This window comes from Heteronotia binoei, chromosome 21 (assembly GCF_032191835.1).
Source record: "Heteronotia binoei isolate CCM8104 ecotype False Entrance Well chromosome 21, APGP_CSIRO_Hbin_v1, whole genome shotgun sequence".
Classification (NCBI taxonomy): domain Eukaryota; kingdom Metazoa; phylum Chordata; class Lepidosauria; order Squamata; family Gekkonidae; genus Heteronotia; species Heteronotia binoei.
Window position 1 is genome coordinate 168,519,514 of NC_083243.1, and position 25,132 is coordinate 168,544,645.

At 44.9% G+C, this 25,132-nt stretch overlaps 1 protein-coding gene across 1 annotated transcript in view; it reads right to left on the bottom strand.

Annotated features, from left to right (window-relative positions):
• LOC132589680 (membrane-spanning 4-domains subfamily A member 8-like) overlaps positions 1-25,132 on the bottom strand; it is a 59,932-nt gene that overhangs the window by 12,953 nt on the left and 21,847 nt on the right. Inside the window, exons 4-8 of the mRNA XM_060262412.1 lie at positions 19,671-19,790; positions 13,697-13,810; positions 13,451-13,478; positions 5,280-5,509; positions 4,562-4,690 (exon numbers count right to left, since the gene is read on the bottom strand). Coding sequence (XP_060118395.1) covers positions 4,562-4,690; positions 5,280-5,509; positions 13,451-13,478; positions 13,697-13,810; positions 19,671-19,790 — 621 coding nt within the window. The remainder of the gene's footprint in view (positions 1-4,561; positions 4,691-5,279; positions 5,510-13,450; positions 13,479-13,696; positions 13,811-19,670; positions 19,791-25,132) is intronic.

Consider the following 25,132-nt stretch of genomic DNA (forward strand, 5'->3'; position numbering starts at 1 on the left):
AATGCCTTCCATTGGAAATAATGAAGGATAGAGGCACCTTCTTTGGGGGCTCATAGAATTGGACTCCCTCATCCCATCTTTTTGGAACTTGGAGGGTTTTTTGAGAAGAGGCACTGAATGCTAGGCTGAAAATTTGGGGCCTCTCCCTAAAAACAAACAAAAAAACAGCCAGAGCCCCAGATACCTGCAGATCAATTCTCCCTATGGGAATTGGTTTCCATAGAGAATAATGGAGTGCCCAGCAGACATTTCCCTCCCCCCCACTTTTTGATGACCCTGAAGCAGGGGGAGGGTCTGCAAACTGGGGGATCCCCTGCCCACAACTGGGGATTGTAGAACTAAGAGAGAACTCACTGTGGAGATAATCAAAAACACAACCACAAGGTTATAGTGACAATTAACTAACAATTGTATTATTAACCATAAAAAACAAAGAAACATATGTCCCTAATAAAGTCCTTAGAGTAGATACATATGGAAAAAGTTCAACATGAGAACATCTTCACATAGTGATTTCTTCACTGAAATTTCCATCAATGAAATATGAATTTCCAAAGGTTGCTTGAAAATCCCTGGACAGGTCGTCGACTTCTTCCCCACCTGTTTCCAATTCTTTTTCAACAGGGGATATTCCACAAATTTTCTAAAATCATGAAAAGAGACCTCATGCTACCTGATAAATATTAAATGATTAATAATTAATACAAAAATAAATCCCAATATTCACAATAACAAATATAAGATTCTTGCATAACACTAATAAGGACCATAGTCTCCACAAAACCTTCACTTATGGCAATGGCTCAGAAAGGCTCTAAACGGCAGTTCCAGTACCTTGCTTGTATGTTTTTGAAGCTTAAACAACCAACACCCGTCTGTCCCCTTAAAGGGACCTAATACCACATTCCATGGATGTCCTGACCTATTACACAATATACTTTACAGAATCATATACATATGATAATCCCATATAAGCTACAAAATTATAAGACCAAACAATAACATGAAATTATGTATACAGTAATGACAACCTACAGACTCATATTATTATAAAAAACAAGAAGGGTCCAAACAGGTATTCAAACCATTTGGAGCTACAGTATTTAACTTGTGTATCCATTTACACTCTTCCTGTATCAATTTTTTCTGAACATCAATAAATTCATTACATCTTTCAAACTTGGACAAGACAACAAAACTATCAAAAGTGTGCATTTTGTCTCAAAAATAGCTGACAAGAGGAGCATCAAAATTTTTATTTCTTATTCTGCTGCGGCGCTCCAAAATCCTAATCCTGACCTGTCTTGTTGTGTTACCAATGTAATACAATCCACAATCACATTTAATTAGATACACGACGGCACGAGTGGCATATGATGAGACATTACTAAGTTTTATGGAGAGCCAGTTTGGTGTAGTGGTTAAGTGTGCGGACTCTTATCTGGGAGAACCGGGTTTGATTCCCCACTCCTCCACATGCACCTGCTGGCATGGCCTTGGGTCAGCCATCGCTCTGGCAGAGGTTGTCCTTGAAAGGGCAGCTGCTGTGAGACCCCTCTCCAGCCCCACCCACCTCACAGGGTGTCTGTTGTAGGGGAGGAAGGTAAACGAGATTGTGAGCCGCTCTGAGACTCTTCGGAGTGGAGGGCGGGATATAAATCCAATATCTTCTTCTTCAATATCTTCTTTTATAATAGGACCCTCAGGATAAGGTTTAAACTCCGACACTTCTAATGATTGGCTACAAACCAAACAATGTTGGCAATCTTGATGACCCGTGGCTGTATATACTGATTGACCTGTTAAATTCTTGCCTGAATGGACCAAAATGTCCTTTATATTGCAGTTTCTTCTGAAACCAATGAATGGTGGAGCACCACATCCTGGGATTTCACTGACTTAATGCCAATGTCATAATAATATTTTTAATCTTATTCAATGTTCCCTTTAAGCTGCAGAGTCTTGTGAGCAAAAATTCTGCTTTGTGAGCTACTGGCATTAAAGCTGTGAGCTACTGGTATTAAAGTTGTGAGCTACTGCCTAAATCATTCTGCTCTGGGATCATCCTTCCTGAGCTAAGACAAAAATCTGTAAACTGGAGGCTAAAAATCTGTGAGCTAGCTCACGCTAACTCAGTTTAGAGGGAACACTGATATTAGATAGGAGAGTGTAATCTAACCCACAAGATAGTCTTTTAGCTACTGATCTTTTTTTCTGTTGGAATAATATATCCCTTGTGATACTGTCTGACTTTCGTCTGGCTGTTTTCACAACTTGATCAGGAAAACCCCTGTATCTACAACTCACTGCCAACTCTTCACTATTCCTTCTGTAATCTGAATACTCCGTGTTGTTCTGTCGGAGTCTAAGAAACTGACCGTATGGAAGGTTTCTACATAAATGCATTGGATGGAATTATTTAAAATGTAGGAACGATGTCCTATCAGTGCTCTTCCTATAGTTACAAACTGCCAATTTACCAGTGGTTTGCCTATACACTTCCGTGTCTAAAAATGCCACCCTTTCTTTATGATATTGATGAGAAAATTTAATCTGCGGATGGATAGTATTAATCCACTCTATGAAACCTGTTACACATTGCAACACCTCTAGTCTGTATAAAGAAATCATCCTGATATTTAAAGTAGTTCTTCTCCAATATAATCTCAACTAATTCTATGAGAAAATATGTAGGAGGAGAAAAAACAGCCCTCCTATTTAAATGTTTTTCAACAACCCTGCGCGCATCTTCATGTGGTATACTAGTGTACAGGGAAGCTACATCCATGCTAACTAAAACTGCCTCTTCTGGTATCTGCATACCTTCAACCAAACTAATGTAATGTTTTGTATCTTTAACAAATGATCTCATTTTAACCACAAAAGGCTGGAGGAAGGAATCTACATACTTAGAGAACAGTTCCAAAACTGAATTAGAATCTGAAATAATTGGGCGCCCCGGAGGGGGGAAGCCCGATTTATGTATTTCCGACAGAATATATATTACCAGAACTCGAGGATCTAAATTCCTAAGATATCTATACACATCCTGAGTTATAATGCCCATAGTCTCAGCCACATCCAGCATGATCTTAATTAATCTCATTATGTTGAGTCGGATCACTGGCAACCGTAGTAAAGCTATACCTATCATTCAATTGGCACTCTACTTCCTGGCAATAGTCTGTTTTGTTTAAAACTACCACCACCCCACCCTTATCTGCGGGCTTTATAATGATATTAGTGTCCTTTGAAAGATGCCACAGGGCCGCCGATTCCTCCTTAGTCATATTACTCCAATTGTAAGAAGAACTACTCTCGAGTATTTTTATATTCCGAAGGACTACTCTCTCAAAGGCAAGAATTTTGGGGTCATACACATTTGGGTAAAAAGTTCACCACGGCTGAAAATATTCCACTTCCTTTTCTGTGTTATCACCAAACAATTTTTTTAAGTTTAATTTGTCTTACAAGTTTAAACATATCAAATCTCGATGCAGTTTTTTAATTTTTACATCCCACACCTTATTTTCAAAATCCCTCAAGTTTTGCTCAATATCCTTAAGAGTTAAAACAAATAATGCCCCCCCCCTTTCTTTCATTAATATATCAAATTATCTACATGGCCGAATATAGAGGTTTGAATTGGAGAATAGGATATGTGAGACCCAGAATCAAACCCACACTCTGCCATGGAAGCTTGCTAGATTACCTTGGTCCAGTTCCTCCCTCTCAGCCTAATCTACCACAAAGGTTTGTTGTGAGAATAAAATGGAGGAGAGAAAGCTGCTGAAAGCTGATTTGGGTGACCATTGTGGAGAACACTGGGATATAAAGAAGCAAATAAACACTAAATATAGTTGAAGATCGCGGGCGGATTAAGGTAGGTTGATAGATGGATAAGAAGGAGAGAAGGAAACAGAGAAAGTGTGGATATGGAGGAGGGAAAGGGCAAATAGTGTGGGGGAGGGATAAAGGGGGAAGTAATTTGCCCCCCACACAAGTCTTGGCACTGCACAATTGTGCCAAACTCAGCAGCCTACACTTTGCAACTGGGCCTGGCCTAGCAGCCAGCACTGCACAACTGGGCTACAGCTTCTTGGGCAGAGTCTACCAAGGGGAGGGAAGGAGGGAATATTGAAGATAGGGGAGCAGATAAGGTAAGTTGGCTAGTTGGTGGGAAGGGGAGAAGGAAACAGGAAAATTGGAGAGGTATGTGGACTTTCAGGGAAAACAAAAAGGAAATAGTGTGGGAGGGGAAATGAGATCCCACCACAACTTCTTGTAGGTCCCCCATTTGTCTTCATATAATCCTATTCCTATTGCATGCTACAGAGGGTGACAGTCAATCAGCCACTTTATTTGCTATAACCAAAACTCATACAAGAAAGCTGAAGCGTAAAAGCAATTGATTTTTGTCAAATACAAAATAAGTGGCTGAACAGGAATAGGAATGTGGATCTTCTCTGAAACACTGGAACATACTTGGGTCTCCAGTGGGCATCATTAGATTTAGAAGGATGTAGCCCTGTTCAGATTACACTGATAACATAGTACTTACAAACAGTCCACCCCAGAATGGGTAAGCTCCATAAGTGACCAAAGGGATGTAGTGTATGTGTTGATCCCAAAGAACAGTTGAAACACTGCCAAAGCCAATATGTATCAGTCCAATTATGATCTGGACAGCCTATGGGGAGAAAATACAAAAAACAGGAGGAATCAGTTCCTGAGAAAGATACAAGTTCAAATCTGCTGTGGTAAACTACCCTCTGCCAAGTCGGCTTGTGGTTGCCAGCTCCCAGGTCCTAGTGAGGGATCCCCTGACTTCAGGGGCTTCTTTGCTGTGGACCAGCCGGCCGGTGGGGGAAACCTCTCTCCTGAACATACCCAGAAGTGACATCACATCAGGGATGTGGCCACTCCCAGAACCTCCCCTCAGATCTCCCTGATGAACTGGCGAGGGGACCTGGCAACCCTAAGTCTGCTGCTGGTTGCCAGCCCATGCTTGGCAAATCCAGTGGTAAATAACATCTCATTAAACTTCATTAAAACGTTGTGATCTGATGTCACCCCAGGGTCGGAAACGACTGGTGCTTGCACAGGGGTCTACCTTTAACTTTTTTTAAAAAGAGAAAGGACATATTTTCCCCACGCAGCTCTACTTTTGGATGAACCCCTATGATTTCTTTGGTCCTTCCTACACAGACACTATTCCTGTAGAGAAACCACTGAAAATCTAATGCACTGGTACAAGAGTAGAAATCCAATGCACTTACCCCCAGAGTTCTGCTCTCTACTTTGCGAAGTTCTTCCCATAAGCCAAACTGAAGGTTCTGTTGAGGATGGTTGTTCAAGCTTCCAAGAAGCTGGCTTGTGCATAGTGTTGCCATTTTGGGTTGCATAACAGTATCATGGGTTACTTTGCCTGCCTGGATTACATTGGCATCCGTTGGGGGAATGAAAACCATTGTGTTAGTAGCCTTTTCCTCTTGATGTGTTGCTGCAGCTAAGAGAAAGAAAGAAAGAAAGAAGGAAGGAAAAAAAGAAAGAAAGAAAGAAAGAAAGAAAGAAAGAAAGAAAGAAAGAAAGAAAGAAAGAAAGAAAGAAAGAAAGAAAGTCAACATTTCTCCATCAGATCTGGACAATTATTATACATTATGTCCCCCTTCAGCAGTACATGAAATACGCTAGAACCCCTGAGTGTTCCTTACCGGTATATGAACACACAAAAATAAGCACTTAATGGGATAATTACTGAATAGTTCTGTGCTCTACTTTGTATATATGAGCTGGAGCCTGTCTGGGTAACATGAGATTAAATAGGGAGGGGTTCCCAACATGGTACCCCTGGGCACTATGGCACCTGCAGAAACCAATCCTGGCACATATCAAGAGTTTTTAGGAAGTGGATGGAGCCAGCAGGGCTCCTGACTGACCAGTGAAGATCTGAATTAAGCAGCTGCTCTCACGGCACAAGGATGTTTGCTGAGTGATGGAAGATCAACTGTATGTAAGCAAGAAAATGTTTTAAAATAACATATTAATTTTAAAAGGCACCCTGTTAAGTGGAGCTTCTGCCTGAAATGTTGAAAAGTTATTTGGGATATGCCTAGCCCCACTCTCTGACATCTCCTGCAGCAGACATTTTGTGGTCGTGCTCACCACCTTGTTTCAGAATTCCAGAGGTGTTCACAGGCTTTAAAAGGTTGAGGACCCCTGAAATAGGGTTTGCTTTTTTACGTCCAAACAAGAAAGGAACAGATATGAATAAAGCCAAACAATCTGAGTGAATCACGGTTTCTGAAAGGAGAGAGTGGCAGTCTGGTCACCCTGTAACAGGCTACCATCCTGAACATCAAGTTTTTGGGTTCTTTTGCAGAGCAAAAGCTTCAAGGCCATTGAGGTAGCCACGTACTTAATACTGTATGTATCCTCCATGCAACCCTGTGTGGTGTAACTAATGCACGTGTAACGCAGAAGGGAGATGATGTTCTGAATGACAGCTTACTGATCGCTTACCCTCTTGAGTGTTAAATTTGAGTCCAGCAGCACCTAAAAGACCAACAATTTCCAGAGCATATGGCAAAGGGAGCTTTGACTCTCAAAAGCACCTGGGAAAATTTGTTGGTCTTTGAAGTGCTACTGGACTTGAATCTAGTTCCTGTACTCCATACTAACACACCTGAAACTACGGTATGTTAACTATCAACATTTTACAACCAGCCTCCCTACAGCTTCCCTCCATTCCTCTGCAAAAGGCAGCTCCATGAGACAAGACTAGCACTGTACTTTCCATTATGTGAAAGCAGGTATATCATCTGATGTGGCTAGGGATAGTAGAAGAAGAAAACCTGCAGACTTTCCACACTGTATGTTCTGGACGTATACCTTCTGCTCTAGAGGTGGGTTCTGATTATTCAGTAGTTAAAGAGGGGTTCAGAAACATCCTGGCATTCCTTCAAGCCGGGCTTTTTTTCCGGGAAAAGAGGTGCTGGAACTCTCAAGAAGGAATTGAAGGAGAAACACATGGGTGAACTTTTAAACATTTTTTGAGAACTTTGTTTCCACGAAGAGGTTCCGGAACGCCATTCCACCGCATTCCCCCAGAAAAAAAGCCCTGCCTTCAAGTATTTCAAAGCTGATTCCTGTTTCAAACTGAGCGCTGCCCTCAAATATTTCTAACTCACCCCCACAGTACTTACATTTCACTCTGCGCTGTGCTTGTTCTCAGCCTACCAGCAGGTCTGCAACTTCACCAGGAAGCGATAATAAATGAGAACAACACAGGCAGCTTTCAGACTTTGACTGTTGCCCTGCTCATTTTATTGCATCCCCGCAATGCCATTATGTTATGACATTTAAACCATTCTTACTCTTCAGATGTTCTCCTCTTTAAAAGGGCTTATAGACTGTCTTTCTCAGTTATTCTGTGTCTTGAATTCTATTCTGAGTCTTGACTCAGGACCAAACTTTATGGACACTTATCCTTGATTTTCCCTTAAAATGTGATTATAAGCTGAAAGAGAGAGAGAGTTTTGCCCTCCAAAGCTGCCTCACATCATGATGAGGGCTATGGAAAAGTAAGAGGACAGGATGGCAGCAGCCGTGTTAAAGGATATGCCTAGCAAAGGCAACAATATCGACGATGTTTTGCCCCTCTCAGAGAATGTTTCTTCCTCTTGTATCATCCTCCCCTTATCCTCTTCCCTTTTCTGCCTTCACTTTTATACTATGAGGCAGATTTAGGGGAGAAACAGTCCATGCACCATCCTTCTATTGCTCCCCTTCCTCTTATCCTCCTCCTGTTTCCACTCAGGGTTTCTCCTCTTCTAATAGTAGGTTTTGTACGTCCCTCTTTCTAAGCAGCAGGCCTGCCCTGTCTGTTTCATCACTCAAAGATATACTTTTTTTTTCTTTTTTAAAAAATGCTCCTTTTATACTGGCAAAGCAACAGGCTTTGTGCTGAGTGGCCATAACCAGATGGACATGATACAAGTTACCTATTAGCGTGCATGTAGAAAACATCATAACTGGTTAGGCCTTGAATGCCTGCATGAACCTACATGGTTTGGACCAGACATATAACCACAATCCCATTCAATTTTGTGATTTGTTAGTTTTGGTGTTAGTTGTTTTAATAGGAAACACATTTCTATTATGTTTTATTTTCTGTATTTTCAATTAAATTTGATTAAATATTTAGGGCTTGTACTCCATATCCCAAGATTAGCACTGTGAAATTTCAGACAGATTAAACCAACAATATCAGACAATGGTCAGATGTGCATTTATACCGAATATAGCCATGGATGCCTGTCAGATTTAAAGTGCACATCCAGAGCCAGTTTGGTGTAGTGGTTAAGTGTGCGGACTCTTATCTGGGAGAACTGGGTTTGATTCCCCACTCCTCCACTTGCACCTGCTGGAATGGCCTTGGGCCAGCCATAGCTCTGGCAGAGATTGTCCTTGAAAGGGCAGCTGCTGTGAGAGCTCTCTCAGCCCCACCCTCCTCACAGGGTGTCTGTTGTGGTGGAGGAAGAGAGCCAGTTCGGTGTAGTGGTTAAGTGTGTGGACTCTTATCTGGGAGAACTGGGTTTGATTCCCCACTCCTCCACTTGCAGCTGCTGGCATGGCTTTGGGTCAGCCATAGCTCTGGCAGAGGTTGTCCTTGAAAGGGTAGCTGCTGTGAGAGCTCTCTCCAGCCCCACCCACCTCACAGGGTGTCTGTGGGGGAGGAAGGTAAAGGAGATTGTGAGCCGCTCTGAGACTTTTCGGAGTGGAGGGCGGGATATAAATCCAATATCTTCTTATCTTCTTCTTCAGACAGCAACAACTGGGAATGGTCTGAGAGTTGCAGGCAACCTGTCCTATTCCAACTCAGTTCTAGACTTATTTGACAGTGCAGAAAGTCTGGCCCTAAACACTTGATGACAGGCCACAAATGGATTTTCCCTGTCTGATCGCTCCAGCGTTACCAAGCCGTCACAACTTGCATCCCCGTCAATCCTGGTTCAGTGCCATTTTTTTTTAAACCTTAGCGATCTGCACATAACTGCATCATTGGCAAAAGGTGGCAGGGGCCTGTGGGTGCCTTAAGCACCACAAGAGAAGCATTCTGAGCCACCATGAACACTTTTTTGAGGGGTTTTTTTTTTGGTTGAGATGTGTGAGTTTAGTTTACACTCCTAGACAATTCGGCCACCTCACAGCCAATTGGCTGCTAAGGCTGGGGGCCGTCTTTTACCTCCCCTGGAGGGAGAGCAGGCAGTGGATCAGCCCGGTCATCAGTGAGCTCAGGGGGCGGGCACAGGCTTATAAGAGCCAGCCCCGCCCCCTGTGGCGCAGTTAGACGCTGCTCTTGGGCCCGGAAGGATGGCTTTCGGCATCTCTCCATGGGTGAGCAGCATGGGGCGGGACTCGAGGCAGTGGAGGAGCGCGGCATTCGTGGCGGCGGTGGAGTTTGGCGGCAGCCTGGCAACAGCATGGGGGCAAGGCTGCAGCAGTGAACGTTGGGTGATGCGGGCCACGAGGGAGGTGCCAGCATGGCAGGCAGCTGCTGTTGCTCTGAGAGGGCTCAGGCCGTCCCGATGGGGGGATAGTTAGGGCCTTGGTGGGGGGCATACCTTTCCATGGGTTCCCCCCCTGCCCCAGAGTGTTTAGGCAGGGGCATTCAGCGGTGGCCGCCCAGGGGAGTAGGGGGGCCGAATAGAGGTCTTGGGCCAAGGCCCCTCCAAGGGCAAGCAGCCGGCTAATAAGCCCATCAAAATACCCAGCACAGCACAGCCCCAGCCCTAAGAGGATGAGGCCCATACACAGCGGGCCATATTGGATCAACTGGGGGTGCTTGAAGAAGCCAGAGGTGTGGGTGGCAATCAATGCAGATTCATGGGCCTCATGGGTTTGGGGCAGGTAGCCACGGTGTCATTCCAGAAGGAGGTGCTGGCCTGTCTTTCTGCCTTGCAGGAAACTGAGGACGGCAGCAATGGCGTTGGTGGGGCCAAAATGGCGGAAGAGTACCAGTTTATGGAGCCAGTGGTGCGGTGGTGCCCTCCGAAGGGGAAGGTAGGTCATTCCCAATACAGCAGGGCCTTTCTTGGCCTTGGGGACCACAAGGACCTTCAACGTCCTCGCTTTCAGCCGTGGCAGGTAACGGGGGAAGGACCTTCTACGGGTCAGCCTTCATTTGGCAGCACCCTATCTGCTCAGGTTACCACCCCAACACAAAGCCCATCGGGCGGGCAGTTCCCTTTGCATATGCCATCTGTCCCAAGTGGCCAGGGTGGGAGTTCAGTGACTGTGGTAGTGCAGCCAATGCAGGGAGTGTGGCCTTGAGGTTGGCAGCCTGCAGCTTCCTTCTCCCCGGCCTGGATAACAGGTCAATGGGGAGTTGGGGGAATTTCTTCACATACCCCAGTCCCTTACAGTTCAATTCCACTTCACGCCCTCCCCTTTGGGGACCCAGCTATGCCATTGGGTGACCATCCTAGCCATCCTACGCCCTAGAACAATGTGTCCCAATGGTCATCTATTCTTATTGGCACTTTGTGGGTTTGTTCCGTGCAAGGCTCCCCTCTCATCACTGTCCCATCCATTTGTTCGAATTGTATGGGGTGTGGTAGGGGGCTTGTAGTGAGTCCCAGGGCTTCCACTAATTTGAGCATGATTATATCTCTAGTGCACCCCGAGTCTAGTAAGGCCCAGGCATGCATAAATCGTTTTAGTTTAGGGTTCAATAAAGTCAATGGGATGAAAAATAAAGTCCCCGTTATTCTCACCCTCAATGGTGCCGTTAATTCCATGACCTGCTGCTCAGCACCTCTTAGTGCAGGTTGTCCCCGTTTCCCACCATTTCTCACACTTCTTCCAGACCTGATAAGAGCTGTCTGTGTGAATGTGGGGGAGAGGCACCTCACAGCCCGGTTGCAGCGAGAACATCCTTGGGCTAGATGGAATTACTGTTTGCCCAACCTTTGGAACAAAAGGGAGGGAGGCGGTGGATACAAACGGCTTCCTTTCTGTTTAAGAACCCACCATTATGCTCAGAAATATGCATGCTTGACACCCAGGCTGTATGGTTTGGGGAGGGCGGAGTTCCGTTAAGTGGGGATCATTTGGGCCCTGCCGGCCGGATAGGAGCCAACAGACTTGCTCCTACCCGGGGCTGGATGCTCGCCCAAATCGGGTCAAGAGGGTGGACAAGCGACTGTCCCCTAGCTTGACCTGACCCATTAGTTTGCTCTTGCCGTTGATGTTTAAGTTAATAAAGTGGCCCTTTAATCCCAAAACATGTCTCTGTCTCATCATTCCAATGGGGGGGTGTGTGTGTGTGCAATGTCAGCAATCCCTTTCAGTCCTCCTCCCAGCCAAAGTGGGACCCCATAACTCTCCTGCATGGGAGCAGTTTCATCTGTACAGGGGTCCCCATTTGGCAGTTGACTTTGGGGCAGGAGGGAAGGAAGGTGGTGAGGAAGATGGTTGTAATATAATAGGGACTGTTGCAAGATCAGGCAGCCACTAGCAAGAATGCACTGATAAGAGTGCACTTAACAGGCACCTCATGTCACCAGCCTTTGCCCACCCAGTACAAATTTTCCAGAGCAGCACATTTAATAGGAACATGCCTCCATCTCTATCCCAGACATGCAGAGGTTGTGTGAGTATTTAGCTGGCCAAGGCAGCAGCCCAATGAGGCATGTTGTATCTTCCCTTGTGAGATTCTGGAAATCATATAACTATGCATTCTTGTTCTTGAATACTCAGTTTTGACAGCTGAAGGAGGTGGGAATGATTTGTAAGGATACAGGTAGGCCCCGTTCCATACTTTGGTTCTTGACAATAACAATGAACCTGTCAGTAGTCTCCAGACTATCAGTGGTATGTCGGGAGATCGCAGCAGATGATATCACGAGAGGGTTAATGGTGGCATATTGTGGCAATATATAAGTTCATGCTGGAGATAGTGAGGGATGGCAAATTTGTGAATACGCAGATACCATTTGACCATAGAAATTATGGCAACTTGGCATGCCCTGTTCAAGGGTGACTGCAAGATAATCAGTGTTATCACCTCTGTCTTGACCCAGATCATCTTCATTCTGCTGTTCGTGGAACAAAAGCCTTCTTTCCTAGGTATAGATCACAGTCAGAGGCATCCTCTACCAAGGGCAGATGTTGGCTATTGTATGTGACCACAAGGTGAAGATGTATGCCTCCCTCACCAGCTGAAAGCATGAACTGATGCAGATGGTGCATAAGACACAGAAGTAGAGGTACAGATAAGAGGGAGACGCCATCCTTCCATCAGCACTGTCAGCAGAAGCTATGTTCTACTGAGTCATACCACTAGTTTTTCAAGATCAGGAAGTGTAGTTATGCAGGGTAGAATTCCTTCTTACAAAAATATTTCTTTTTTTGATAAAGCAATTGATTTATCTTGTTCCCTTTTTCTAAAGAGGATTTCTTCCAGTTCTCTTTGATTTCTCCTTGTAGTCATCTGTTATACCACACAGTGGTGCTCTATGATCCCTTTTGTAGATAGATATTTTATTATTACAATCTCTAGACTAGCCATATACATGTAGCTATAATAAAAAAACTTCTGCCCTTGCAAGACTGGGAGGATGTTAAAAACCACAGGGCAATGTTGCAGCAGAAGCATCCAGAAGGTCTGGGAAGATGTTGCTTGCGTCTGAGCATCTGCAGAGTGAAATTCTACAAAAGCTTTGTTCCTGTCCTTCCTTTCATTCCACTGGGAGATCAGCGAAGTGACAGGGTTCTGGGAGGGGTGTGGAAGCCTGCCTGAACAATTCAGATATTCCGTCCAATAGCAACAGCACAATCTCGGGGGATTTAAGGGATAAGCATTTTTAATGGGCATATAGCAATGTCCGTCTACTAAAGAATTCTTAGATGATGATGATGATGATGATATTGGATTTATATCCCGCCCTCCACTCCGAAGAGTCTCAGAGTGGCTCACAATCTCCTTTGCCTTCCTCCCCCACAACAGACACCCTGTGAGGTGGGTGGGGCTGGAGAGGGCTCTCACAGCAGCTGCCCTTTCAAGGACAACCTCTGCCAGAGCTATGGCTGACCCAAGGCCATCCCAGCAGGTGCAAGTGGAGGAGTGGGGAATCAAACCCGGTTCTCCCAGATAAGAGTCCACACACTTAACCACTACACCAAACTGACAATCTGACAATCATATGGTTTATAAATTTATTAATTAATTACACCTACATGCTTTGCATATGAATAAAGCAATTATTTAAAGAATTTTTAAGGAATCGACATTTTTCTTTGCTTTTGGATGATGCACGCATATGTTGTGGCATCTTAAAAGACTCATTCCCTCCTATGCAAGAAGACTCTCATTTTGTTGAAAAGGCCTCATTATTATAGGCTGGAGGAGCAGGATTTGCTTCATCAGGAGCCGCTCCATTTCCACTGATGGTGCAGGGCACAACAATCATGGCCTGAAACACAAAAACACACATACAAAGTCATTTATTATACAAAATATTGTCATCACCATGACCTTTGTTATTGTCATCATGGTGACCTCAAAACAGTAAATGGTAGCTTGTGAAAACAATATATGGTAGCTTGAAGTGAAATATTTCTCCTGTCTCCACCTTTCTTTGGCCTTTCAGCATGATCTGTTTAAACTCTGGGCAAGGTAGAAGATGCTTACCATCTCATTTTTGTAGCAGGTAGCCCGGCACCCAAAATGTGCAGTCCAAACGGTGATACAAAACTCCAGCAAGCTGAACAAGAAGAGCATGACGCCAAGACCAAAGCCTACAGCCTGCAAAGTACAGAAGCATGTGGGTCACTAGTTACACAACTCTTACTTGTTATTTCTTACTAGTTATGCAACTTTGTCTTCTTACTTAGAGCCAAACTAGATATGCTTAGGATGGGGGATGGGGGACAGGGAGAGGCAGAACATTCAGAAGTGCCAAAGATATTTCAAATGCCACACTGCAGTGATTCAGAAATCACTAGCAACCAGCAGCTAAAATTGTTTATAAAAGAAAAAGAGCCAAAGAATTGTGTTTGGGTTGCCTGGACCCAACCTGGGTTCCACACAACCACACAGCAGCTTTGGGGAATGGTTTTAAAAAATAAAAGAAGATGATGATGAAGATGATATTGGATTTATATCCCACCCTCCACTCTGAATCTCAGATCTCTGAAACTCAGAGCAGCTCAGAATCTCCTTTACTTTCCTCCCCCACAACAAACACCCTGTAAGGTGGGTGGGGCTGAGAGAGCTCTTACAGCAGTTGCCCTTTCAAGGACAACCTCTGTGGGCGCTATGGCTGACCCAAGGCCATTCCAGCAACTGCAAGTGGAGGAGTGGGGAATCAGACCTGGTTCTCCCAGCTAAGAGTCCGCACACTTAACCACTACACCTGGGATGGCCAAACTGTGGCTCAGGAGTCACATGAGGCTATTTCATACATATTGTGTGGTTCTTGAAGCCCCACCACCCCATCGGCCAGCTTGGAGAAGGCATTTGTCTGTTTAAATCACTTCTCCAAGCTAAGCCAGCCGGCAGCTTGGAGTTTACATTTAAATTTAAAATTTCTTTCTTTCTTTCTTTCTTTCTTTCTTTCTTTCTTTCTTTCTTTCTTTCTTTCTTTCTTTCTTTCTTTCTTTTCTTTCTTTCTTTTCTTTCTCTCTCTCTCTCTCTCTCTCTCTCTCTCTCTCTCCCTCCCTCCTTTCCTGTCTTGCAGATCTCAAACATCTGACATTGATGTCTTGCAGCTCTCAAACATCTAACATTTATTCGATGTGGCTCTTACATTAAGCAAGTTCAGCCACCCGTGCACTACACCAAACTGGCTCTATTTAGGTTTGGAATGCTATTGCAGAGGATCCAGGACTCAACTCTTTAAAAACAAGGGTGTCTAGTTTGGCCCCTATCTGAAGCATGGAAACATTAAAAAATGCCTATATATCTTCTGATGCAATTGATGGATAATCTGAATAATTTAATCAAGGGTCTTGTTGCATGAATGCTTCTTTGAACGTAACATTGTGAAACCTATGACTGGATTAGAATTTGTCAGGGACCATCCCGGAATCTTTGTTTTGAAGTATCGTAAAGGAAGATTATAGACACAGATTTTCAAATAACAAGAAGGTGATGGCTTTAAATGTATTTATTTATTTGGTTCTATTTATATCCCCCCCTCACTGCCAAAGCAGGCTCAGGAAGGTGAACAGGGCCAGTAGGCAAATGTAAACACAAGCCTAACCGTCTCACTTCAGCATATATCTTTGCCTAGGGTTAAATACTGGGTTCCATGGTAAGGCTGAGGACACCAAGCATAGGGATCAGTTCCTTTTATTGTGATTCCAGCAAAACTAACTTGGAACACAAAGGCCTCAGCTGGTTATATACACTAAAACTCCACCCACTCCCCAAACTATTGGAAGGTTTAAACTGACCCCAGGTACCTGATTAGCTGCTTGTAGCAGCCCGTCCAATCAGCCTGTGGATTCCACAAACCTAGTGCTCTATTGTTCTAAAAGTAACTGAACCCAAACAAATGTAAAGGAGGAGGAGGAGACTGGATTTATGCCCTGCGCTTCACTATCTGAAGGAGTCTCAGAGCAGTTTACAATCTCCTTTCCCTTCACCTCCCCACAACATACACCCTGTGAAGTAGGTGGAGCTGAGAGAGTTCTGCAGAAACTGCTCTTGAGAGGAACAGCTCTGCAAGAACTTGTGACTGACTCAAGGTCACATCAGCAGATGCATGTGGAGGAGTGGGGAATCCAACCCGGTTCTCCCAGATAAGAGTTCACCCACTTAACCACTACACCAAACTGGCTTAGCTTGTTTATTTATTTATTTTTGTTGACTTATATTCTGCCCTTTCCTGTAAACGGGCTCAGGGCGGATAACAACATAGATGATAACTTAGCTTATTATTCCTGTTTTGTCTTTGCACATCTTAAGACATCTTCATCATGTTGCATACTAAATTTGCTGGTCGGCCTCTGTTCATATGTTTGAACTGTTTATTTATTTACTTTACTTTCCATTTATATCCCGCCCATTCCAAACGGACTCAGGGCGGCTAACAATCATATAAAAACCAGCTTCTCAATTTCAAATATAAAACAATAAGACAGACAATTATAATTTAAAACAAAGTATTGGTGCTATACAGAGTATACAGTTTATCTGTTGGTGGTCCTTCCGGTGGGGTTGCCCAGTAGCATAAAAGCGGCAGCCTTCTCCCCTAGTTGTTATAGGCCTGTTTAAAAAGTTCGGTTTTACAAGCTCTGAGGAATTGGGAGAGATCCCGCAGAGCTCTTATGGCCACGGGTAGCGCATTCCACAGCATTGGTGCCGCCACTGAGAAGGCCCTGGCCCGTGTCACACCCAGTCTGGCCTCCCTTGGTCCGGGGATGGACAATAGATTTTTTAGTTCCTGAACGCAGTGCTCTCTGGGGAACATATGGGGAAAGGCGGTCCCTTAGATAGACAGGTCCTCAGCCATACAGGGCTTTAAAGGTCAATACCAGCACTTTGAAATGGACTCACAACACAATTGGCAGCCAGTGCAGCTCTTTCAGCACTGGTTTAATGTGCTCCCATATCGGGAGTCCCATTAACAACTGTGCTGCAGCATTCTGCACTAGCTGTAGTCTCTGAGTCAGAGTCAAGGGCAGCCCCATGTAGAGGGCATTACAGTAGTCTATTCTCGAGGTGACCGTAGCATGGATCACCATTGCTAAGTCGCAGTGCTCCAGAAAAGGAGATGGAAAAAGGCGGACTTGACAGTGGTTGCTACCTGGGCCTCCATAGACAAGGAGGACTCCAGGAGCACTCCCAGGCTCTTGACCTTTGTGGCCGAAATTAGTGGCACCCTATCAAAAGCCGGCAAGGGGATCTCCCTTCCTGGGCCACCGTGGCTCAGTTAGAGAAGCTCCATCTTCGTCGGATTCAACTTCAGTCGACTCAGCCTGACCCAAGATGTCACGGCTTGTAATGCCAGGTCTAAGTTGTCTGGGACGCAGCCAGATCGGCCACCCATCAATAGATAGAGCTGGGTGTCATCTGCATATTGGTGACACCCCAGCCCATATCTTCTGACAATCTGGGCAAGGGAGCGCATGTAGATGTTAAATAACATCGGGGACAGAACTGCCCCTTGTGGCACACCACATATGAGTGGGTGCCTCCGGGACGATTCTTCCCCTATCACCACCCTTTATCCCTGACCTTGGAGGAAAGAGGCCAGCCATTGCAAGGCAGACCCCCGAATCCCCATGTCGGCGAGGCAGCTAGACAGTAGATGGTGGTCAACCGTATCAAATGCGGCTGACAGATCTAACAACAACAGCACCGCTGAGCCGCCTCCATCTAGATGTCGCAGGAGGTCATCCATAAGGGTAACCAGAACTATCTCCGTCCCATGATCTGGACGAAAGCTGGACTGGAATGGATCCAGTGCAGAAGTGTCATCCAGGAACCCTTGTAATTGGGTCGCCATAGCCCGCTCTATAACCTTACCCAAAAAGGGTAGGTTTGACACCAGCCGATAGTTCGCCAATTCGGCCAGGTCTGCAGTTAATTTTTTAAGAGGGAGCATACTACAGCCTCTTTCAGAGGTGTGGGAAAGATCCCCTCTGTTACCTTCTATTTCAGTGTAACTGAGGAAGTGTGCGTGCACACAAAAGTTCATACCTTGAATAAAACTTCGTTGGTTTTAAAGGTACCACTGGACTTAAACTCAAACTCAAATTTTGTTCTACTGCTTCAGACCAACACGGCTGCCCACCTGGATCCACTTAGAAGAAAGTACCATGATCCTCGATTATTACTATACTAGAAATGTGTCTTTGCCAACACAATTACTGTGCTGTTATTGAACTGCGTCAGGAGTTGGAATGGCTTTAAGACCTGATGTTGGTCTCATTGGAGGAAGATGAAGAAGATAAAGATATTGGATTTATATCCCGCCCTCCACTCCGAAGAGTCTCAGAGCGGCTCACAATCTCCTTTACCTTCCTCCCCCACAACAGACACCCTGTGAGATGGGTGGGGCTGGAGAGGGCTCTCACAGCAGCTGCCCTTTCAAGGACAGAGTCTCAGAGCGGCCTACAATCTCCTTTACCTTCCTCCCCCACAACAGACACCCTGTGAGGTGGGTGGGGCTGGAGAGGGCTCTCACAGCAGCTGCCATTTCAAGGACAGAGTCTCAGAGCGGCCTACAATCTCCTTTACCTTCCTCCCCCACAACAGACACCCTGTGAAGTGGGTGGGGCTGGAGAGGGCTCTCACAGCAGCTGCCCTTTCAAGGACAACCTCTGCCAGAGCTATGGCTGACCCAAGGCCATGCTAGCAGGTGCAAGTGGAGGAGTGGGGAATCAAACCCGGTTCTCCCAGATAAGAGTCCACACACTTAACCACTACACCAAACTGGCTCTTGTAATTGAGCCAGTTTGGTGTATGAGCATGAAAGTAAAAGAGTTTGCAGTTTATAGGGTTTCCTTTCCTGTCTACTTAGTTTGAAAAGACAAATATGGGTTGAGTCATGTGCACATTGCTTATGATATTTTTACCTTTGTAATGTTCAGATTTTAGTATGGTAAAAAAATAATAATGAATGAAGATGTCATCCATTTTCACTTGGTGTGATGAATGAATGTGTTCTTTGATGAATGATAGAACAGTTACTGACACTGATTCGATTACTAAACTGTCTTTCTCAGCCTACAATGAGTTGTGTGTAGAGCGCTCTCCTTCCTTGGTAAGGAACTATGTTGGGGAACCAGCATGAATGTTCATGTTTTTGAATGAGAGGTGTGCAAAACTTTCATGACAAATGTTGATAATTTTATTTAATTGTTTTTAACGATCATTAAAATACTCAAAGAAATGTCATATGATTAAATGTAGTGTCAACCTGAAGTTTTGTCAAACTGTCAAGCTTCGTTGAACTTTTAAGAATCCTTTTCATTTATTTCAGAGTTCCCACAAATGTTCCGGTTATACCAGATCTCCTATGGCAACCCTATTTTGCCATTAAGTGGCAAAATTAAGGACGACCTTACATTAAATGACAGCCTTATTTAAAATCATAATGGAAGATTTAAGAAAGGAAACTGGTTGTGACACGGCTTGTAACTACAGAGGCCATTTTCAGAAGCAGTATGCTACTGAATACTTGTTCCTGGGCAGCAACAATGAGGAGGGATATTGCCTTCAGTCCCTGTTTATTACTGTGGGAAGCAGGATTCTGGACTGGATGGACATTAGCTCTGATCTACCAGGATTTTCTAATGGTGTTATCATGGAGAAGAAGCCCTGAAAAAGAGTAATTAAATAATTGTGCATTTGTCCCCCGCCCCGTAAGCCCGCAATGGTTGTAAGAATTCCAAATTTTGAAAGCCAACATTTAAAGGAGAACCCTGTGAACAATCTAAGATTTAATTGTTGTTTTCCTACAGTTTCAGAGGTTAGACACCTTTAAAAGTGCAGAGCTGTTACCTTTTTTGGCTGATGCAGCAAAAATCACTCAAGCTATGGTTTCTCTCCTTGAGGTATTCCCATCCTTATATCTGGTTCATAAAGTCAAAGATCTTAATAAACTTAAATTTTTTAAAAAAGTCAAAGATCTTTGTGAAACGTGTTCACTTACCCCTGACAAATAAAGATGAAAAGAATACAGTGAATTTATAGCCAACTCAGCTATATATAGAATCATGCCAATTAATGCCATGACAGCACTTGTGATGTTCATTCCCACACTGCACTTCACCTGAAAATCAGACACAAAGAATCAGGTTACCTCCATGGACAGAAAGCAACAAGGCACACGTTTGTTCTAAGAAGTCACCCTGACTTCTTTGTCAGATCTAGTTAAATATGTAAGGCGTCCAGAACGTTTTAAGCTGTAGGGTATACCTGAAGCATCCCCAGACTCTGTAAAAGGATTTTTTTAAAAAACTGTAGAGACTAATATGCTTTGGCATCTCTCTTGATTAAGAATACAGCTCAGAGGCCTGGCACACATGTACACATTGGAGGTTGAGTATGGAGTTTTCCACACTGTATCCTGTGCTAAAGTCAGATTTGAGCTACAGGTTCTTCTTGATTCCTGCATGTGGGGTGCCCAATTTGGATGGTGAGTGTGGTACACATGATGAAGGGCTTCAGCCCACCCCCACCCTGAAATTGCACTATTTTCCCAGGTGGCTAAACCTATGAGTGCACAGATGAGTTTCTACAGTGGGCCAAATACCACCCTCCAGACCATTTCTGGTTGAGAACATGATGTGTATGTGAGGTGAAGCCCTTTCTCCACACACGCCAGAGTTGTAATCCAACTTGAGTATCTTGCATACAGAAACTGAGGAGAACCCACAAGTCATATCTGATTGTTTCTAGGGGTGTGCATTCAGCTTTCCCGAGCTGAGAAAAAAATTGAATAAATGCTGGAAGCACTTTAGAGAAGTTATTTGTCTAGATGAGTAGCGATTCTAATAGCATCTAATAGCAGCTAGAAAGTTAAGGGCTATATTACCTTGCCTTATTTGGTCTCATTCCCACTGTTTGATCTGATTTCCATGGCAACAAGGGGGAGGGGGAAAGGCATTTCTGCTGGGTCATTTGCAAAAGCCCATTTGGGGGAGTTTTGAGCTAATCATTGCAGTGTTTATGCTTTTGCATTGGTTTGCAAATTGCTTTCCCAGTTACTTGCAAACTGGTTTCCAAAGGCCACCTAATTGTCTCACTGGAGGGGGGTGGGTTGGATTGGAGAAACTGGCTGCCAGGCTGGCTTTTTGCCTCAGCTTCTGCTCTCTGCCTGAGAATCTTCTGGACTTTGGATCAGATCCTGTCCTGTCTGAGTGGAGCAGCAGACAAGGAGGAGGGTTTGGCTTACAGCATTTTAAGAAAGTTTTCTTCTTACTGTTCCTTGTTCTTGGGTCTTGTGGGTAGGTTGTGGGATGTGTGAAGGAGGCCTGTGGGCTAGTATGTGGCCTCAGGCAGAGTGTCTAGTTCTCTTTGGTTAGGTTCTCTTATTCCTGCTGGGGGGGCTGTGGGAGGAAGGAAGCCTAGTTATTTGTTCCATTTAGTTTGGTTCTAGTAGGCAGACTTCTGGTTTCTAGTTGTTGTACTTGGAGTTTGGAGTTCTGCCTTGTTATATGGCATGGGCCTGGTGATTGTGTGTGTTTGTTGGGGGGGGGGGCGCTGTGGCCTAGTCTGAAGGTGTGGGTGTGGTATGAACTACTCAAGGGTTCACTCAGCAAGGCACTCAACAGCCACCCCAAACCAAAATTCCATGCTGAAATTAAAACAGCACCACAAAAACTGTCATTCATCTTGATGAGAGTAGAGTTATAGAAGTGTGTGAATTTGAAACCATCCCATGAGGTGGGAGATGTGACAAAGGGAGAGCCTGTGATGAAGTGCAGCTGCAGCTCCTAGGCTGCGCTCAGTTTGTGATGGTTGGTGTACTGCTCCTACAGAGAGAGGAGGATCAGGGTGGACATACAATTCCCTCCCTCTCACTTTCTGAGGCCTTCCCTGAGGAAATGCTGTATAAAGTTTCTCACGTTTTGCCCTTGGCTTTGGAAGAAAACAAAGCATTATTGGTTTTCTGTGTACTGGCTTTGCCTTGCTTCAGTTTCTAGTTCAGAGATTCTGTGGTTTGACCTAACTACTCCATTGCCTGGCTATTTTCCTCCATTGGAAACAATGAAGGATAGGGACACCCTCTTTGGGTGCCCATAGAATTGGACCCCCTGGTCCAATCTTTTTGAAACTTGGGGGTTCTTTTGAGGAGAGGCTCAAGCAGCTATGCTGCAAATTTGGTGCATCTGCCCTCAAAAGTAGTCCCTCAGACCAAATATACCTCAGGGAGGATTTGCCATTTGCTTCAATGGCCCCATAGGTTATAATTCAGGATTCTGGAATTTTGCACAAATATAAATACCATACTGGAATTGGTACTTGGGAAATTCAGTATTTAAGTATATTTTTCAGATCCGATAAACCCAAATCTGAAAAATACTTCTTCTTTTTGCACACTCCTAATTATTACACAGGATTTGTGCAATTGCTTTCTTCAAACTTTAATGTTCCAGTTAAAGAAAATCCTGTTTTATTTATGTGGGACAACTGTATAATCTAAAAATAGGGTTCCCAAATCCCCCGCTAGGCCTGGAGACTCCCGATTTGGAGCCTCCTCCCCCCGCTGGCCATAAAAGGGAAAGCGGGGGGAGGGGAGGGGGGAGAACGGCAGCCCTTCCCACCCAGCCCCGATCGCAGCAGCCAGAGCTCTTCCGTTTTCTCAGGCTGCTTCCCGCCCCCAGTCAGCTGGCCGGTGAAGGGAGGGGAGCCCAGCCACGCCCCCAAAGGACCATGTGCCTTTGCACCTCCGGAGGTGAGTGAGTTCTGTCCCCTGCATCAGATTTCCCAGAAACGGGGGGGGGGGGGGCGGGGGGAGGGGGAGGGGGTGGAGAGGGAAACGTCTTCTCATAGCGTATAATGGGGAATTGATCTGGAGGTTTCGGGGGCTCTGGGGGAGCTGTTTTTTGAGGTAGAGGCACCAAATTTTCAATATAGTATCTAGTGCCTCTCCCCAAAGTATCCCCCAAATTTCAAAACGATTGGACCAGGGGGTCCAATTCTATGAGCCCCAAAAGAAGGTGCCCTTATCCTTCATTATTTCCTATGGAAGGAAGACATTTAAAAAGGTGTGCTGTCCCTTTAAATGTGATGGCCAGAACTCTCTTGGAGTTCAGTTATGCTTGTCACACTCTTGTTCCTGGCTCCACCCCAATGTCTCCTGGCTCCACCCCCAAAGTCTCCTGGCTCCACCCCCAAAGTCCCCAGATATTTCTTGAATTGGACTTGGCAACCCTATCTAAAAAATAAGCTAAAAACTGAATGTCTCTTTAGTAACATATTGCAAAGAAACATTCTAACAAAATAAAAAGGAGTGAAAAGAACTACAGAATGACACTAGTTACTTAAGTATAAACTCCCTCATTCTGCCTCGTTCTCATTTCCCCATGTGCCTACCTTTTCCATTTCTTCCAGAACTTCTGTACAATCACCTGATTCACTATCTAGCTAATACATACATTTATACTTTTTTTTTTGGTAGGGGGGGAGGTTACCACCAAGACACAGCCAATTTATGGCAACTCCCTAGGGCAGGGTGACAAACTCATTTGTTATGAGGGCCGGATCTGACATAAATGAGACCTTGTTGGGCCAGGCCATGTATGTCATAAAATGTAATGCCAGGTAGAGGAGATATAAACTTTATAAAGGACAGAGACAAACAGGGGCAGTATGTGGGAGTAGGTGGGGTAGGCAGCTGCCTAGGGTGCTAACCCGCCTGAGGGTGCCACCAGGCACCCCCTTACTCCCCTTGCCCAGCTGGAAGGCACTGCTTGGCTGCCATGCTCTTTGGAGGCTTCCTTAGAAGCCTCTGAAGAGTGTGGCGTTTTAACACCGCCCGGTCGCTTTCAACCCGAAACTTGGCTTGAAAGCGGCCAGGCAATGCAAGGGGAAAGTGGCGGCATGGCAGCACTCTTATGTGCCACCCATCACCCTCTCTCCCCATGCCACCCTGCATGATGATGTCACTAGTGACATCATTGTGCCTTGCACACACACACGCACACAAATTAAAGGGCGCTTGGGGAGGGGTGCGACGCAGGGGTCTGCCGAGAGTGGCAGAACCCCTAGCGCCAGGCCTGGAGACAAACACAATTCAAAATTTTGTATCTCTCCCGTGTGATCAAGGGAACTGGCCAAAGGAAATGCTAGCTCTTTTCCTCCCTCCCTAGGGGATGAGGAGGGGGTGGAGCCTCTGCCAATAGAAGGAAGAAAGGCTTCTGCTGTGCAATTGAGAGACATCAGCAAACAGCGGGACCACGGAGGTACAATGAACTGGGGAAAACAACAAAATACTCTCTCCATTTACAAAACTGTTACCCAGTGTAATATATAGTCACAACAATTCATAACAATTTTGCAATACAAATATTCAGTTAGAAAGCCATCCTGTGCACAACTGTCCATAAATCATAATGTTTTCTGAATCCAGTTCAACGATAAAAAGAACCGGTCCAATTTCATTTCGGGTGTGAGCCACCCTTCTTCTAGGGACCGTCTTCCATATTCATAGGTTCAGTAGACTTGTAGTGCTACAACAATTCCACAAGAACTAAAAATACTTTAAAAAAACAGAAGAACCCAGGAATTGTTGTAGTACCACAAGTCTACTGAACCTATGAATATGGAAGACAGACCCTAGAAGAAGGGTGGCTTATATCCAAAACAGTAGCTACGTCATGCACAGGATGGTTTTCTAACTGCATATTTGTATTGCAAAATTGCTATGAATTGTTGTGACTATATATTACACTGAGAAATAGTTTTGTAAACGGAGAGAGTATTTTGTTGTTTTTCCCAGTGCAACTGAGAGAGCCTGGCATAGCAAGCTCTCTCCCTCCTCTTCTTCCTCCCCAAGGGAGGAGCCTCAGCCAATGGAGAAAATAGAGGCTTTGCTCTGTAGCTCTTGTGCGATTGAGCAAGCCTGGTAAAGCAAGCTGTGAAGCAGAAGAGAGAGGGAGGAAAAAGCAGACTTGCTCATGGACCTGATAGGAACCCTCTGGGGGCCTGATTTGGCCCCCGGGCCACATGTTTGACACCCGTGCCTTAGGGCTTTAAAGGCAAGCAACATTCAAAGGTAGTTGCTATTGCCTGCCTCTGCATAGTGACCCTGGTGTTCCCTGGTAGTTTTCCATCCAAATACTCACCCGGGCCAACCCTGAGTACCTTCTTAGATCTGAGAAGATCAGGCTAGCCTCAGCTATCCAGATTGGGGCAACTACATTAGTACACTTTTAAAAGGGCGCTTGGGGAGATGCAGATGTCAGTGTAAACAAAAGAGGCAAGAAGGGGTATAGATCATCCTCTGAGCCTAGTAAAGAGAGCTGTCTCTAACCAGACTGCCATTTTTTTCAGATGGACCTTTGCTAGTCTTTTCTATGATGCCTAACAGGATCTGATTCATATGCAACCCCTGACCTATACTCATTCTTACAAAATTAGATTTTCTAATGCTGGGCACTAGATAGA